Source organism: Periophthalmus magnuspinnatus, chromosome 23 (genome assembly GCF_009829125.3).
Source record: "Periophthalmus magnuspinnatus isolate fPerMag1 chromosome 23, fPerMag1.2.pri, whole genome shotgun sequence".
Taxonomy (NCBI): domain Eukaryota; kingdom Metazoa; phylum Chordata; class Actinopteri; order Gobiiformes; family Gobiidae; genus Periophthalmus; species Periophthalmus magnuspinnatus.
This window is the reverse complement of record NC_047148.1, coordinates 11,839,847-11,859,176: the sequence shown is the minus strand read 5'-3', so window position 1 is coordinate 11,859,176 and position 19,330 is coordinate 11,839,847. Positions and strand designations below refer to the sequence as shown.

The 19,330-nt window shown below is 37.6% G+C and overlaps 1 protein-coding gene across 7 annotated transcripts in view; it reads left to right on the top strand.

Annotated features, from left to right (window-relative positions):
• Positions 1-19,330, top strand: part of anks1b (ankyrin repeat and sterile alpha motif domain containing 1B) — a 151,007-nt gene that overhangs the window by 84,490 nt on the left and 47,187 nt on the right. For 6 of the 7 annotated variants that reach the window (XM_033989425.2, XM_033989428.2, XM_055231475.1 and 3 more), the window contains 2 exons: positions 2,503-2,639; positions 10,376-10,562. In XM_033989425.2, coding sequence (XP_033845316.1) covers positions 2,503-2,639; positions 10,376-10,562 — 324 coding nt within the window. Of the gene's footprint in view, positions 1-2,502; positions 2,640-10,375; positions 10,563-17,561; positions 17,632-19,330 lie in introns of those variants that run through there. The other variant, XM_055231477.1, reaches the window with a different exon arrangement.

The following is a 19,330-nucleotide window of genomic DNA, read 5'->3' as shown; positions in this document are numbered from 1 at the left end:
GCCCTAATAAATAAACATTCATATGGAAACACAGAAAATGATAGGTAGCCTCTGTGCATTCCTGTCATATCAGTGGCCATAAGGCAGAACTGACAGTATGAAGCATGCAGCACAAATTGACGGTTTAGTCTTGCAGGGTGAGAGAGCAGCTGTTTTAAACTCGTCTTATTCTTGCACGGCTCTGCGGAGTCCTGGCCTGCAGTGTTGAGAGGTCGGCCTTGGTCACGCTTTTCTATACATGCTTCATCCACTAACAGAGTCTGGTCTTGTGAGTCCGGTTATACAGTTTGGCCTTACTATTTCCTAGTTTGTGTGCAGCTTTTATATTGTAAATGTTATTAGTGCAATGATCTCTGTATTGGTTATCATCTGACTTTTTTGTGTCTTCATGAATGAGGCACATTATACGTTGCCAGATGCCCTACCTGTTGCAGTTATCCACATACTGTGACTGGAAAAGATGTCTTTCCTAAGGACACAATGGATAGAACCTGACAACCTTCTGGTGGATAAGCTGAAGAGTCTGTACTCACCATACAGTTGTTATTATTCAACACATATTTTTATATAAACTAAATGAATGAAAATGGATAACAGACCTGACTGCCTTGTGTACAGGACTTGAGCCTATGTCAGTACACATATATTTTGCATTTACACGTATTTATGCACAAAAAACAGTTTTCCCTACGGCAGATGGCTGTATATTTTTCTGAGATGGGATCTTAAGGCTGTGCAGAGGAAAGCACCGGAGTCCCAGTCACAAACAGGTCTCACATCCATCATCAAAGCCACATTGTTGACAGTTCTATTTACCCCACGGTGCTAAACCCCAATATCTATGAATACACTGCCGTACTTGTCTGCCTCATATATTTTTCTCACTACATTCACTGACTGTTGAAGCTTTGGGGATTATTTACTGCTGCATGTGTGCGGTGTGATGGACACATGCAGATTTAGTATGTAAGTTTAATATTGTTGCAGGTGGGTGTTAGGCTTTTGGGTTAGATCATTGCAGAATCCTAAAATTCTACATAAACAAACAGGACTGTGGCAACACATACATTTATAATATTATAGATTACAATAGTTAGTTATATTCTATTTATCTTTTCTTTTTTTTTTTAATTTGCACTGATTTTCTTAAGGTTAGAGTTTTGATCCAGTGTTATCACTAGTCCAAAGTATTTCATATTATAGAACCTTTCATGCTAATAATTTCCCTTCATTTCTTTCCTGGAAATATGTAAATGTTTCAAACTATATAACGTGCCATTTTCATAAGTTGTTGAACTGATGAAGTCAAAAATTTGAATATCTATGTTGTCAAATATAATAAAAATATAATGCTGGCAATGCAGTTAGTCCATGTTTTAATTGGACAATGTGTCTGATATCTGGTGTGTGTCAGCATCATTGACGAGTGTTATTTTGGGAAAGTGTTGCTTGGTCTTGCCTTTGCGCTGGTTGATTAAGACAGATGTGTTCTGCCTCTGAAATTGTATTTGGGTTACCTCAGCACTTCCTCCATTCTGTCTTCTCTGCTTCTTCTGGTGTTTCTTTGTTAAATGATCTTACACTTGGGAAATTAGTCCACCACTCAAGCGTTTGTGTGGCTACAGGAACTCCGACCCAACTCGCACAATTAGCGACTGGTTTCACTCTTTTGTCACTTTTTACTAAGTGCAGAATCTTAATCGAGAGTTGAGGAGCAGTGTGTGTACAGAGTTTCACGGCTAAACTTTTCCAGCTAGTGAGCCCCTGAGAGACCATCACATCCTCTGTCCAAGGTGACCGCCAGAAACTTTTGTGTGGCAGTTTAGCCCCAGATGCCGCATAATGACTTGGAGTTGTCTCACTTGGACCACTGTTTTTGCTTGCAGTGAATTCTGTATATTGAAGTGATTTGACTTCCAACTACCTCCCCTCTATCCTGGTCTCTGATTTTGTAGCCGCAACCTATATAGTAAAAAAAACAACAAATATGTGACTGTATACTTTATTGACACAGTACTCATAGTGCATTGTAGTCATCTTTATCGTAAGTACACTAGACATAATACTCAACAAGTCAGTTACAAATACTGTTGTGTATAATATTTTATTCATATAAATTCAGGCTATTCATTGGTTTAAAGTTCCTGTTTATGGGTGCCATTTTAACATTTTAAAGATCTAATATTTTGTTTTGAATTATCATTATGGTAATTGTGCACATTTTTCAACAATCTGATAGAAACAGCACTTTTCAAAACAGTGTAGATCTACACACATCACCAGGTACTTGGCTAATGCAGTGAAAATAGAGAATCAGAAGTTGCTGGCAAATTGCATTTAAGGCAATCTGACAATACTGGAATCCAAGGCTGATCATGACTGTGCTGTATAATATAAAGAAGACAAAAAAAAAAAAAAACCCACAAAACATAGATGAATATATATACAGTTATCACATATCTTTTTTACATGTCTTTCACACTTTGTTTTCTTCTCCCCAAGGTCACCTGTCCCATCTCACTGTGAGTGAGGAGGGGCACAGTAACTATGGAAACTGCTCTACTGGCCCCACTCCCGACTGCTCGCCCCCCTCCCCCGACACGGCCCTGAAGAACATCGAGAGAGTTATTCGCCCACAGGTACAAACATTCGAACCTGACACCTGACACACTACTTAGACTTAGAGAGCCCTTCTGATACAATCAAATGCACAGACCAGTGTTATTAATCTTTTCACCTGCTGTTTCCCTCAAATAGTGTGAATGTCTTTGTAAACATAAAAGTTATTTGTTCTTGATTTGTTTTTTTCTTAACTGAGTGTTAATTGAGCGTTGGCTCATTAATAACTCCCGACTAATTTAGTCTGCAATTCTGTCACTTGAAAATAGTATCAGAAACACTGGCACAGAGCAGCATTTCGCACCAGGATAATTAAAGACACTTGCAGATAGTGTGACAGCGATGACAAATTCATCAGAGTATAAAAGATGAACCCACTGGCAAAGAGACATTATTTTTAGTTTTGCCGTGTAACTTTTTTGTTTCAAGGTGAATTGCTTCCTTGTCTATTTATTCTCAGTTTTAATTTTAAGATTACTGTACACTAGACACTTTCATTTTGTTTATGTTTTTTTATTTGATAACTAGGGTGAGTGAAAATAGCCTGCTGTGCCTGGCCAAACCAGTATGACGCACATCTTATCACAGAGCAACTTCACTTTTATAGCACCTAATCAGTTCACCAGAATAAACCTCATTTGAATACTCTCATTGGCTTTTTCTACATTCTGACAGAAAAGGCCTGCAAATATGGGAACATATATTATAGTGACAAAGCACTTGCGGTTTATGTGCTGTGAAGCTTCAGTCTGTGTCACAGAACTCCCTGGGGTTCCAAATAAAGTGTTTTGCATAATTTTTGTTTTTAAAGTGGCCTTTTAAAAGACATTAGTACAGCTATTACAGTTGCCAAACGTTGATAAAGCGTTAATGTTGGATTGTAAATATCTACTTTTCTACATTAAATTCTTCTTCTTAAATTCATTTGTTTGTGCTGTCAGCTGAATGTTGTAATTTATTCACTCTCACTGCAGATGGGAAGAGAAAAGTTACAGAATAAGTCTGAACAAAAAGCCCATTGCTGTTTGTGTCATGGGGCATTCACCATACCAACTGCAAAGAAGTCACTACTGTGTATCAAAATTTTGTTGCTTAAAGCTTAGATTCCTCTAACTCCAATCCAACTTTATTTATAGAGCCCCTTAAAAACAAAACAGTCAACCAAAGTGCTTTACACAAATTCAAACTCCTTCTTTTAACCACAGACTCTTAAAGCTGCTCACCTGCACCAACATAGCCACGTGTGCACCTAAGTGAAGGAGTTATGTGTAAAAATATAACTTTGTGGTATTTGTGGCATGCCCTCTATATTTGAAAAAAGAGAGGGAAACTTTCACTAGACTAGACTACAAAATATTAATAATAATAATTTGATACTTAGCAAATTGAGGACCATTTTTTTATTATTGTATTTCATAAACATAAAATATAAATAAGCTTCAAAAAAATATTCCATTCACTTTCTAAGATGTCTTTCGATATACTTTTATGCCAGCGTATTGACATCCTTGCAGTTACATTTTTGAGTAGGGTCACCAAATATGTTCCAAATATTCATTCCTGGTGTCAAAGAGGACTGAAGCATAAAGTCAGAAGGGTTTTAATGAGTTCCACACAGTTAAAGGGAACAATGAAGCAGCAGACTCTCTGGGAAGGAGAGTCCAAACCAACATGACCAGAACATAGCTGTTATCTTTCCTTAGTGTGATATATGGCCACTGCTGCATGGGAAACAGAACATTTTTGCGCCTTTGTAAGAAAGTAACCAATGTATTACATTTGTATATTGTCCACACGTCCTTGTAAGCCCCACACTGGTCTGCATAGCGTCTTCGTAAGACCTCACGCATTCCATATTCACTGGTGGGCACATGTTATTTACCTTAGTATTAGTAAATCAAGATACTAGTTTGATGTAGTGCTGCACTGCTAGAAAATACCTTACATTATCTCTCACACCTGTAGTAAAAACACACTATCCATGCATCATTTACATTTTCTTCTTGTTATCTGCACTGTATAGAGGCAGGTCTCATGCCACACAGTGTTGCATGCACTGGAACAAATCCAAGCACACACGGCCTGATGGAGCAGATAGATTTTTGAACACGTACATGGTGCAGTTCAGATAAGGTATGCGCTCGGGTATGATGGTTCACAGAGGCATGAAGAGAATGGGTGTTTTACATAGACAGGCTTAGCTCAGACATATATGAGGCTGTTATTATTCTGTTGGACTGAAATGTCAGTTGTGCAGTCACAGTACATAAGGCATAAGAGCTTAATTATAAGAACTCTGTTGTTGTAGATGGAAATGTGTTTTATATCCAGTTGCATAGTGTTATTGTACACATTATATATTCTGGTAACACAATATAACTGTCTAGACTGCTTTGTTTTGACATCAGACATCTTGAATGAAGAGAGCTGTGTAATTTTCTTATCACTATGTTGTAATTAAACATCTTTCCATATGGTAGTTAAAAGTATAGAGCCATGTATGCAGCGGTCACAAAGCGCTGAATACACTTTATGGGGGAAACAAACAGCATTGGGTAATGCAGCTTTAAAGTGACTGTATGTAACTCTTAGGCCAAAAACATAGACTAAAATAAAAGCGTGTGTATTGCACTGAAAAACCTTAGGAAAACATGTGTCCTGACTGTGTGCGGGCTTGCATCTCCACAATACTTATTCTTATTTGGCGTGGAGGAGTTTTAACTCGGAATCATGCAGGTGACATGCTGCATCCAGAAAGCTTTATGTTCACCTTCTTTAAAATTTGCTTGTTGATTTTGACTGTAAATATCTGTTCAAAACAGACATGTTAAAACTTAAACTAAAACATAATTTGCAAATAGTAAAAGATTCTATTAAGACTGGTCAGATGATGGACATACACATTATGCTGATTTTATATTGTAAGACTCTAAAATGGGGTCTGTGCAATGTGTTTATGGTGATATGTGTCTCTGTGCAAACACTGAACTGTCAGAATCTATAATGTAATGCACACACACTAATCACTGTGCTACTTAGATGACAATGAGTTTGGGCTCAACACAAACATTTGACAAAGTGCCTGCTTTGAATCCTGGAGCAAATGAGCTTGTTGTACGTGTATCAAATTGTAATGTTGCTGTGGCTGTCAGTGCCAGCTGTTTACTGAGCCCCAAAGACCAAACATGCAACAATCAATAAACAATTTGTGGCATGACAGCTGCCTGGCTTTAGCATGCGAACAAGCTGAAATAAAAAGAAATAAAAACAGGTTTAGTATAATTTATGTTATTGTAATTTTGTAGTTATTTTGTATGCACATATTTTTTCTTAATTTGCTAAAATCTACTAAGAAGCAATATGACATGTGTTCTGTTATCTGTCGAATGTGTCTGCTCAGAGCAAAAGAATCCTCTTGTGTGTTGTTTGAGCAGATAAAAATGTCACTCAGGAAAACAGCCTTAAGACAAAATGTGACAATAATACAAACGGTATTCGGTGCTTTCTATTTTTGAGTGCCTGTCCCTTTAAATTTGCCTCCCTAGATTTTTTTGTCATTTATTATACTAATATGCTAAAGCAAAGAATAAGTAAGGCTACACTCTTTAGACTTACAAATGGATGTAGCTTATGCCTGTAACAATGGGCCTACACAGTTGTCAAAAAATAAATAAATAAATCCCCAAATCTAGTATTTTCAAAGGATAGAACAATATAAACATATAACAAAAACTAAACCATATCTGAAAGAGTGGAAATGCAAATGCTCTATTTATTTATATTGTCATCCTAAACCTTTTGTCACTTGTAGATTTACTCAAATTGGAAAGAGTTACCATTTTACTAGAGAGTATTGTTACACTGTAGTCTATATTGCTCAACAGGAGTAAAAGAAGGAGTAAAAATATGGTTACACATTTTTCAGCACTTAAGTAAATGTAACTACAATGAATAATTCAAACTAAGTTACATATATGACCTAAGACCGACCAGTCCATCCTTTAGCCCCCCCCCCCCCCCCCCCCCACACAAATCAGTTTCTATGGAGATTCTTCACATGCACATAGAAAAGTTCAGCCCGTAATTTGAGATAATAGTAAAAGACTCAGGGGATTCACGTGTGTTCTTAATGACTGTATCATTTATTAGCTGTCACCGCTCACATTATTGAATTGTTAAATGCCATGTGGTCCCTAAGGATGCAGTTTGCCCAATTTTAGTCTAGTCAGGCGCTGCGGACTTGCTTGAGTGTTTTTGCATGTGCATCTAGGAGACTGCGTTCATTAATCCCTTCCAATGGGCCGTGACATGTTCATTAGCCTCCTGTCCATTTACATTGTTGATGCTAAGCCTCGGAGCTGTGGGTGTATATCTGTGTGTGTGTGGCTTCAGTCGATAATAAGAAATACGCAAAACCAAACTATGAAACAAGATTGTGATGAGTGCAATGAAAAGATATTTATTAGGAAAATTTACATGCAAGTAGTTAAACATAGATTGGAATACGCAAGCATAGATTGGACTACACAAGCTGTCTTATCCTCCTAGTCTCTCTGCCATTATTTGGGGCTGATTGCTGTTTCAACTCAGCTATTTGTGTCTGTGTTTGTGGTTGTCAGGCCCAAGGCTAAATTAACACTTGTTTAACACTTTGATTCAATGGCTGGCTCTGTCCCTGGATAACACTGGGAAATACTAAAGACTGACTTAAGTTGACTTGTATTTAATGAGCTCATAATAACGTTTAACCTCTACTGTCTCGGCTGCTGTTTGTGTCTTTTTAGTGATATTTTCGGTCAATTTTATTATTTTAATTGGCATCATACAATTATTTAGTTATAAGAGCTCATTGGATAACATAAGTTCAAGTATATACTCTTTTGCAGTTCTAAGTCTGATGGAAAGGAAACAAAGTAAAATGCTGATGAAATGTATGAAACCAGATGCTAAGTTTAAGCAGGCAGACATGTGCTTGTACTTATTTGGTTAAAGCTAAATTGAGCACTGCATGTTTCAGTAAGTGGTAAGTTTCAGTATTTTGGTACCATTATGATGCTCCAAGTTGAATTTTATGATCTTTTCTACATAAAAAGACCCATACACCAGGGAGCCAATTTGGTATTACACCAGTACAGACAGCAGTAGTAGTAAAACTGGGTAGTGCTGCTTGTTGTGTTTGGTTCTTTATTTCCGTTTCTCCTAAAACTCTTAAAACATCACAGATCTCTAAAGACACTTGTGTTCATCAGAATACCCCACTGTTGTAGAATAAATTGAAGTAGCCCAAGAGTTGAAGAGAAGAGGCATGACACTGGAGTTCTACCATCAGGATGGGACCTAGTGTCCATAGAGACGAAACCTCAAGACATTATAATGTTGTTCTAGTTAATACTGTACAGTCCTATGCTTTTGTTATGTTGTTTGTTGGGGAGTATTATACCTCTGATGACGTAGGCCAAGATAACAAGGACTGAGCTGGCAGTAAGTGACCTAGATAGAGCACAGAAATGGAATTTCTCTAACACCCACGTTTCCATTTATTTGTTCAAATAAATAAGAATAACACTTATATTTTCCCACTTTCATCAATTGTTTTGCTTTGTTTTGTCTAAATGCCCACACTGCGCACTACACACTTCAATAAAGTGTGCATTTTCTGAAAGTACGTGAAGTGTGTGCCTGCATAAGAATTGACAATCCACACAGTTGACTTGCATATTGAAGGTGATAGAGTAAACATCCAAGCTGTGTAAAACAGCACATTGGCGATGTTGTTAAACTACAGTTCAATTCATTAGAAAGCCACATTTGCGGAATAAACAAACAAGATCTCTGTTAATATTTTAAACAAATATGCAGACTGTTCAGGTAACAAAAAACGTGTAAAAGTGTTATCCATTGAACTTTTAAGCCATTCCTTCCCGTTGTATCCCGTGAGTGCTTGCTTCTAAGGTTCTCATAAGTTGCTAAGGTATGTGGCAAGGCAAGGCAAAGCAAGTTTATTTGTACAGCACAATTCGTACACAAAGTAATTAGTGCTTTACGGAATAAGAAAGACATTAAAATCACAATACAACAAATTAAAACATAAATAGTGCTGCGTTGTTTGAAAATATTACAGTGAAATCCATTGTGATGATTACACTTTCCTGAGGTGCACATTGATCCACACTCGCTGGAAGTGCAGCGAGAATGTGGTAAAATGTGGATCAAAATATTGGGACATGCTGCGCAATTCATGTGAATATGCATTTGAAACAAAATACTAATTCCAATATTTGTACAGGGCCTATATGTCCATTTTCACTGCAAAGGTATTTTTGTTTCAATTTTATATCCATTGTTGTTGGTGCCGGTTCCTTGACACTTGGTTAACCCTTATCTTTTTGATGGCTTTCAAAAGTTGACAAAAGTTGTAGGAGTTGTATGTCCCAGAATTTCAAAGTCAAGTGGGGTGTTAATGTTAAAAATAATTTGTTGTGCATTATTAATCTCTCTCTAATATTTATGAACAGTTGGACACCCTCAAAAGACATGCTGATGATGGGCCACCTGCAGCCACAATTTCCGAGCTTTCATTTTCTGTATCTTTCTGCCCCAGGTTTTGTCCCACGGCAGCTCTGAAGGACCTGTGAAGGTTGTTTTGTCATGTGCCTGGCTAATATTTCTGAATGCTGCAGTGCCTAATAAAGCCTGGTATTGATCCACACTCCCTGAGACTGCAGCAGAGTTTGACAGTGCTGTTTGTGAAGTGAAGCAGCAGGTTGCTGAGAGCTGCAAATGTGTTGTTATGTAAGGCCTGTTTACCAGATGTCTGTCAAGAGGGTGATTTGTCCTATGCATTTACTGTGGAAAACATTTCCTTTGGTTTAACCCATAATTAGTTTTAACATTAATTTACAGTGTTGTTTTCCTTTTTCTATTGGTACACAGCCTGTGGAAAAATCCCTTTAGTGTTAAACAGTGTTTTACAATATGATGATATACGAGGGTCATTCAATAAATAAGGTGAATTTTTCGGTATAAGGACTTTTAATACAGTTAGAAGCTTACTTTGTTTTGTTTTGATTTACTTGTTTTTCACATGGATTTAATTTCTTTTGCAGATAAAAAAAAAAACTTTGACAAAGATGTTCAATCCTGCAGCATGCTTCTTGGTTGGCCATCTTTGTTAAGTGCCAAAACTCTCAAAGTTTTTTTTTTAATCTGATCCATAAATCTAAATCCATGTGAAAAACAAGTAAAAAAAATAAATAAAAAATTAAGCTTCTAACTGTATTAAAAGTTCTTATACCGAAAAATTCACTTTATTTATTGAATGACCTTCGTACACAATCAAAAATAATAACCATGTAGTCTTTCAATAAATAAGTTGAAGCTTTCAGTAAAGTTGAATCTGAATCTGAACTTCTTGTGAATTGTGATTAAAGATAAACCGTTATTATATTGGGCTGATATTTGCACTTTTTACCGTATCAGCTATCAGCTTTCAGTCTCCAGCACAGGGCGATATTCAGTTGTAGCTGACCTTCTGCCTAAAGATTACACACAAAGCTTCATTTGAACCCTTTGTTGTGAATAGATAAACTGATCTAATTGTGATGTATATATCTCATGAACTTCTGTATACCCAAGTTATTACTACTGTTACAAGGGGTTTGAAATGCCATGGACACATTTCATATTTACAATGAGCTGACTAACACAAATGAAATTTTACAATTCCTAATCTCAGTTTAACTTTTCTTTTTCACAGCCAAAACAACGGACCTCTCTGTCTTCCTCCCTGGATGTTCAGAGGCCAGTCAACCACAGCTGTGAACCCAGCGAGGTGAGCTCTTCTCTGGGCTACGCGAGCTTCAGCACCAGTCCCCCCGCCAGCCCACCCCTCAGCCCCAACCAGGAGGATTCTGCTGGCTCCAACGACGACTGCCAGTTCACTGGTAAGACACAGTTACACAGTCTGACTTTTATTCAGTAGAGAGCATGCGCCACAACTAGTGCTAGAGAATAGTGGTGACCTTTGACCTCTCACTGCTACAACACAAGCGCTTGTTTCCTCTATAGACTGTTGGGATTTGATTCTTCTTTGCTTGTTTTGACTGCTGTCATCTCGCAAGACAAACTGAATTGTTACCTTTTAAAATATGTATCTTACATATCCAATTTTTTAGAAGTAACTGTATAAATAATTCATATGTTTAGACTTATTCTAGGCGTTAAAAGTCTCTAAAGCTAGTACTCTTGGGTTAGAAAATGGTGTGAGTATGTAAATTCTTCCATACATCCATTTTGTTCCACTTATCCGTGGCCAGGTCGCGGGGGCAGGAGTCTAAGCAGGGAGTCCAAGATTTCCCTGACCCCAGACATGTCCTCCAGTTCCTCAGGTGGGACCCCAAGATGTTTCCAGGCACGCTGAGAGACATAGTCCCTCCAGCGTGCCCTGGGTCTTCCCCAGAGGCTCCTCCTGGTGAGACATGCCCGGAATGGAGTGGGGGAGCAGCAGCTCTACTACGAGCTTCTGCCGTGTGACTGAACTCCTCACCCTATCTCTAAGGGAGCGCCCAGCCACCCTGGGGAGGAAACTCATTTCGACCGATTGTACCTGCAATCTAGTCCTTTCGGTCATTACCCAAAGCTCATGACCATAAGTGAGGGTAGGAATGTAGAGCTTTGCCTTTAAACTCAGCTCCTTCTTTACCACAACAGTCTCATACAGTGACTGCATCACTGTAGACGCTGCACTCATCCACCTGTCAATCTCACGCCCCAAATTCTATTTAAGGTTTAGCCACAAATTTAGATGCAAACTGACATTTACTTATCTTAGAAGTGTTAGAAATCACTTTTTCCACCGAGGAGTCCTTTTTGCTGTCAAAGCAGATGAAACTGTTATTTTTATCTTGTGACTATCCTATCACTGGCTTTAAATGCTTCATATCCAAAATAAATCATCATGTAGTGTGTAGGATGTGTATTTTCTACTGGGCTTTTACCAAGATACAAATATAAGTATACAATAACTTTTTTTAATTGTTTGACCTGAATCTTTAAAACTTCAGAAGCTGGCTTTTTTTTCTTCTTGGAAATGATTGGTAGGCTGTTTAGCTACCATTACTGCTGTTTCTACAACTACTTCTATTTCTACTTCTTCTACCACTTGTAAAACTAGGAAATATTATAATAAAATGTGAATAAAAACATGGATTGAATCAATATGGATTTCACAGTAGGCATGTAATAAAGAGGAAATATTCAAAGTTTCTCACTGGCTCCACTATCCCACTAACCCTTTGCACTAGACTAGAGAAAGTTGATTGCTGAGAACATAATGCCTGATGTTCAAGGGTTCAAAGACATAGAGACACTTTGATTTGTGAAGAGCACTCATTAGGCCACAGGTGCACCCTCCCACATCACAGCGTAAAAAACTGTAAGGAACCAGTGTTTGATACCAGCTGATGTCGGTCAACAGCATTTATGTAGCTGAGACGCTCTATTTCCATATCAAATGTTTATAATGAGACCTGATTCGGCCTCCTGGGACCATAGTGTGTCTGATGACGATGAAGCAGAGATTTGTAGACACAGTGCAGTATAGTGAAAATGAATGTTGGAAGCAGTACATAATAATGAAGCCCTATGATTGTATTTTAAGCACATTTTTGTTTAGATTTTTGTTTTTTAGTTTTTTTTATTTGTTTCATTTTTGTGTGTGTTGCTTCAGCTTTTTTGGTAATTTGGCAAGTTTAAACCAATAACTCTTCTTTCACAACTAGCTACATGCTGTTGGAGATGATTATTTCGATATCTGTTGTCCCTCTCTTCTGTTGGCTACATCTCATCTCTCCTATGATTATTTGCCTCAGAAAGCCTATTGTACGGTTTCCATGGTAACAAGTGGCTTACAAAAAGACATAGATCTGGTATATGTACACTCTGTTTGTTGGTTTGTACTGATACCAAAAAGTAATCAAATTCTAAAGATGCTAGTGGAAAAAGAGTGGGTGATCAAATCCAGTGTAGCGCTGCAGTGGAGGTGGGGGCTCATAACAAAACTCCAAAAATGAACAACTAGATTTCAAAGGATGAATGTAAAAAAAAATAAAAATGAAAATGACCATTAAAGGCCTTTCCTTCCTTCACACATCTGCGTACAGACAATATCTTATTCTTATTATGCCTTTGGTTAAATCCAGCAGTTTTACCAACTCAACATAAATCTGTAACCTGCGGAGATGTTTGCTGGTGTCAGGCACCTGCGTGGGCACTCAGATAAAAGAACTCTATTTATAACCTGATCCATTGCAGTACTGATGTTTATGCTCTGTAAGAAGGTCTTACATAATGTTGGACACTGCTCTAAAGAATACTCCTGTGTGCCCTCTGCTCACTGCTGACGCGGTTGTCCTCTATGAATTATGCAGCGCCCCCTGCGACACATCCATAAGAAACAGGCTTAGTGCACAGGTATGGATTTATTTACATGGACTTTGGGTAGTACACTGGCCAGACTGCATATAGTGAACCAGATATATATCATTCTAAATGAGAGCCATTTGGAAACGCCTCACTCAGTCTTCTCAAAACACATAACTGACCTGGACTTAATGAGTGTAAACCGGCAAAAAAAATCATCTGAAAATAGCTGGGTTACCTTCATTAGACTCTTTCTTTAGTTATCTGCTGCAGCTCTGCTCCACACACCCTGACATAAACTCACTCAGCACACTGCCTGTTAGTCTGCAGGGAACAGTCATTTAAAGTCTGCCTACGTTTGCACAAAACTTTTGACACAACGTCACAGATCTCCTATACAATCTTATCCCATCCTCTTCTCTTTGTTTTATGATATAAATACTTTTATTGTTTCCATAACACACAGGAAAGCACATATTAGGAGCACATTTCTTCACAGAAAAAGCAGCAGAGCAGTGCTCCAGTTACATAAATGAGTTTCTTCTTTTTGCCATGCAGGTTGAATATGTTGAGTCTGCTCCATGTATGTTATACAATTTGTTTTTAACTGTTTTTTTCTCTAATTGTTCTAGCAATCAAAAAATTTAAAAGAAAATCCATTTGTTATTGCAGCTTCAGAAAAAAAATAAATCATTCCATGTGGTCAGAGCACACTAGCCTTGGGAATAACTTAAAGCAGAGTGCGTATTAAACAAGTCATTGAACACACTAGTTTTAATTGGCAGCTGACAACTAGTTAATGGTGCCTTACTGCCACTAACTGGTCAGGACGGTCAACTGGTACATGTTAAACAGGTACTGAAAAAAATAAAATAAAATAATAAAAACATGTTTCTCTGTAACATTATCCATATTCAAGTATTCTTCTACTGCATCCAAGATCAGCTCTATTTTCTCATATTTCCCCTTTCCCTCCGAACAGTTTTTACGTCTGTCATACAGGCTGTTTGCTTTATGCAACATCAACTGCTACAACTCCTCACAGCTCGTACACACAGTTAACACACAGAGTTGTTAGTGAGCGGCTGCCTCATCACATTTAACACTTCCTCCTCCCAGTCTCCACACACACACAACACGGGTGAGAGACGCATCACTCTGCACTTCCAGAGCCTTGTAAAATGAGTTGGGCGAGAGACGAACCTCTGTGGGAATATTGTTCATGAGTGTGTCTGGAATTGTGAATGAAGCTGGGGATTCTGCAAGCAGAGACTGGGCCCTTAAGGCTGGATTTACACTAAATCCATTCCTACGATGTGGGCTATAAAGTGAGCTCCCATCTCTGATATGGGATGACCTTTTTGCATTTGATATTAGTTAACTATAGGTCAGATTTGCTGATGGATATCAGGTAAAAATGTTACTTTTTTCTCTATTTGCTTAAGGGCTCGCCACAACAGTAATATCATGTCATCTGCAGTGCATTCCCTCACTCTAACTTGCCTCTGAATAGTTTTATTAAATACATAAATCTCCAATTTATTCTTCCTCTATGTCTTATGGATCTTAAAACTAAAATCCTAACTCTATCGACTTTTGTTTCCTCTACACAAAAGATGCAACCAAGAGACTGAATAAAAGATGTGTAATCCCAGAGAGACTATCCTCGTTAAATAAAGATTGCTATATAAATAAATAAAACGAGTGACAAATGAGTGACTCAATACACATGTCTCCACTCCAGTTCATTAATCAGACTTCACTGATATGCAGGAAAACTGCTTTTGTTCAAACACTATTTGAAAAAACAAAAAATTGTGTATTTATACCATAAAAATAATAGAGGAAACATTTGTTCTTGTTCTTCTTCCTATAAAATGTAGCTAACCATTGCCATCTGCTTCCTTGGGTTTTGTCTCTAAAACATCTAGCCAACTATTTATGGGCTTTGGCTTCCTGATACATGGTGCCATTTTGAGGATGATTGACAGTTGAAAGCAATACAATATTTTGTTTTGAATTGTCAATTGCTATGACCTAACCTTATATTATTCTGAAATAAACCATGAGTTTTTTTCTTTTTCTGCTTTCCAATTAAATCCTCAGCGCTCCTAAATAAAATCTACATCTCTGATACCTCTGTTTTACTCCTCCATTCTCGTCCTGTCATTGACTCCTCCAGACAATAGTGGACCTCTTAAATGTGTTTGTAGTCAAATTAAAATGGTCCAAACCACTGTTTCTCTGACTCCCTCACTTGGAGGAGTGGGATCAATCTTCTTAAATCTTTTTGACTCCACTTTAGAAATAGCATTAAAAATACATTTGTTAGATTTTTTAATTATTTCCCTTTGGCCACAGCACTGTTTAATCATTAACGTGACTTGATAATCTATTTATGCAATCATAAATCCATGCACTGCATACTGTGACTGTATTAGTACTACAGTATCTTATCATTAGCAGGTGCCATGTTCCCTGCAGGCTGATAATGATTTCTTAGGCCTGTGGTGGTGAGGAAATAGGGGTCTGGTCCTTCGACTCAGGCATGACTGACAGCTGTGATATTGCTCTGTAGTTTTTAATAACAGTTCACACAGCACCATGAGAGAGGGAGAGCTGAACAAGCTTTATCATACCCTGGAATCATCTCTGCTCAATTCCTGCATGTGCACCTCACACATCACGAAGGTAGAATTGTGTATTATTTATAGTGTTTGGTCAGTAATTTTGAGTTATTGCTTTCATTGAATCATATATTCCCAAAAGTGTATTTTATAAAATTTGGCAACAAGATGCTGTAAATTAAGATCTCAAGATTTATTCAATAGTAGCACATTTTTGTGTGCAAAGTCATAGAATAAATACATAAAACCCTGAAGTCGACAAAACAAAACAGTGGCAAAACAGTAAAACAAATACAACCACAGTTCAAGGATGTTAATGTTACAAAAGGTTAAGTGCAGCAGTCTACAAAAATATCAAGATCCCAATATCTCGCCCTTTTTCCTGTGGCCATCGCTGACATTCTGAAAATTTAACTTTGTATTTCTACAAATGCCAAGGTCACATCTTTTATTGGTCATTATACATACAAATTTAGCAACAAAATTGCATAGTCCAGATGGAGGGTTTGACTTGAGCTGTATATCACTGTTGCACAGCTATTGAGTTTTATCCTTCTAAATGGACAGTATAACCCGCTAATACCATAAGCTCAGTATTATTAGCCTTTATAAATCTTTGAGTCCAGAACATTGCCTCTTCCACAGCCTCTCCTGCAGCTCACTCACCTCTGTGCGTCTATGTGGATGTCATTGGCTGTTATGAAGTCCTTACGCCCACTCACTCTCAGCCTGGTTCTCCGTCATTCGTCACTTCTCTGTATCATTTCACTGTCTGTGCTGCTGCTGTACGCCTCTCCAGAAGTCATTTGCCTTTCCACTTAAACTCTATTTTCCACTCAGTCAGATTTCCCCCTTAACTGTCCCGTTGTTTTTCCTATACCATGCACTTTTGCCTGCTCACAAGGGCACTGCACCATCCTCAGTAGTTTTTAGTTGGTTAATGAGCCAAATTAAATGCATATCTTAGTGTAGCAAATTAGAAATCTCTTCAATATGCTGCAAGAATCTGAGAATGCATAGCTACTTGTAAGTGTCTAAGGTGTACCAAAACCTAAATGGAAAAAAAACACACACACACACACAAAATTATGAGGAAGATGGATAGAATAATTAAAAAAGGTCCTATTAGATAATTAGTTTATATTTTACAATCAATTCATGCAATATACTGTTACTTATCTCTTGAACACTGGCAAGATTTTGGTAAACTTACACATGCTACATTACACATTACATATTTTTATGAAATGGAAACAAAAAGTAGTTGACAAAGTGCAATGTATTTTGACCTAATGATTTAGTAAAAAGTCTATTCCATTTCCAAAGTGAAGGATTTCCCATTCCCGGTACACCATTGCTCCACTTTCTTTACTGAGCCTTTTGCGTCAGCCCCACTCACAAAAGGTTCACTCAAAAATAGGCCCAAACAAATTAGCAGCAGAAATCATATTCACAGTATTGGTACCAGTGGGCTCTCTGGCTTCCCTCTTGCCCTAAACATATAGTCTATAAATAAATGCATTGTTTAGGTGCATTGAGTGTACTGCATTTTACATGTGTCTCTTTCCCACCTCCTCTTTCTCGCTGTGTGGTGTAGGTGGACTCAACAGCTTTTCTTCGAACAATTTACCAAGAGACACAACACCACCTCTGTAGTCAGTCCACTCAGTAAAGAAACATTATAATGGCCACTGTTGACTGTCTAAGCTTCGGGACAAACAAATACTTACTCTCGATGAAGTCAACATTTCAGATTTTAGTAGCTGACTGCAACATGCCTTGACTTGACTGTTTGTGTATTTTCCGCTGCAGGTTTTGAAAGAAGAGGGAGGTATTCCGCATGTGTTAATACTGTTGTTTCACAATCACATTGACAATTCACAGGAATTGTAGGCTGCTCCTACTGTTAATATGAATAAGCTGATTTGAGCGCTGTTGCTTTTAATGCGACATATTGGACCGTCAGGTAAGCTCCTTCTCTAAGATCTAACCTCTGCTTCTGAAATAATGAATTATGTAGCTTAAGGTAGAATCGGAGAGAAAGTATTGATTGTTTGGCAGAAGAAACGAAAAGCTATTGGGATTTGTTTGCTCAGTCATGTCCAATAATTTAACAGCTCATGTGTATGAGAGCATTGCAGTATAACCCAAAGATTTTCTGTTTTTGATGTTTAGTTATAGCATTGTTGGTATCATTGTAATTATTTTCTATTTTGAGATAGCACAGCCAAAATGATTTCATCACAATTTTCAATTACATTTTAGACAGTGCCTATTAACACGAATATTTGACATTCTATAAGCAATAAATCAATTTATCTTACTTTTAAGCTTATCACTTTTTACACATTCAACTTTAAAATGCTTACATTACCTGCATACATTTCTTTTAATGATCTGCAGAAATGTAGCCCTTGCCATATAGTTTCTTTTATTCTATTCATCTGTCATACACTTTCACTGCAAAGGCCAAAGACACTCCTAAAACGCCATGAGATGCCAGCACTGGGTCTGTGTTACCAAGGCAACAAAAGCGGCTCACCTGTTGCCAGCAATCTTCATCTTTATGAAGAGAAACAACATGGAGACTTACACAATGTACTGAGAAAAGGCATGGCCACTTAAAACCACTTAATTTGGTAAACTATTGTGGAGGCACAATGACGCCTTCAGGGTCCACAAAGAACATAGGCTTTATGTAAAGCACTGAAATGCATCATCTGCAGTAACATAGAGTGCACATCGCCAAATCACAAGTACCTGCTTTTATTACAGCAAATTAAAACATCAAATGGAAAACCACATTGCAGTTGACACATACTGAGGCAAGCATAAACGCATCAACAAATGAATAAACAAGTAAGCAAGCATGAAGTACGTTTTGATGCAATGCTTTAGTGCCATTTATTTAGTTTATCCTTTAATGGCAGGGGATTAGTCATAACTAAAGCGCTTTCTGTTTGTGTAGGCCATAATGTCCACGCAACGTCATGACTCATTACTCATTACCTGAAGGCTGTAAATTGGGTTTTTATTTTTATTTAAATAAGACAAAAAATATGTCATTAAGTGTTGATTTACAAAGTTGGCATCTAAAAGGACATGATTTCCTAAGCATATTCCTCTCGATCTGTAAATCCAATACTATCCGTATTTTTCTGAAGGATTCTCATGACCATAAGCCAAGATTTCCGTTTTCTAATCCCAGCCTGTTGTGTTTTATGTAGTGCGGTGTGCTGTCAGATTACATTATGCAATAGGACAGAAAAGTGTCTAGGCACGCAGAGGACAGTTATCAGACTATGTATATGAGAGTGAGTCAGTGAACAGTAAGCAGTTATCAGTGTGACAGTTTAGATACAAATTATAAACTTTTTGTATGCTGGGAATAGTTTAGTATAGTGCTGCAGACTTTGTGAAAACCCAGATGCTTAACCGATTTCAAACTGCTTACATGGCCCTAAACACAATCTTAACAGACTCTAACAGGAAAGAAAAAAGGAGTGGAGGAATTCAACCAAGCTGGGTATAATCAGATTCTATTTGTGGGAGGAATTCATTACACAAAATCTGGCCTTTGTTCCAAGAAATGCAAACATATTTATGACATGTGCTTTCAGTGTGTGGAATGTGGTATTGACAAGATCAGAATGAAATGTCACATA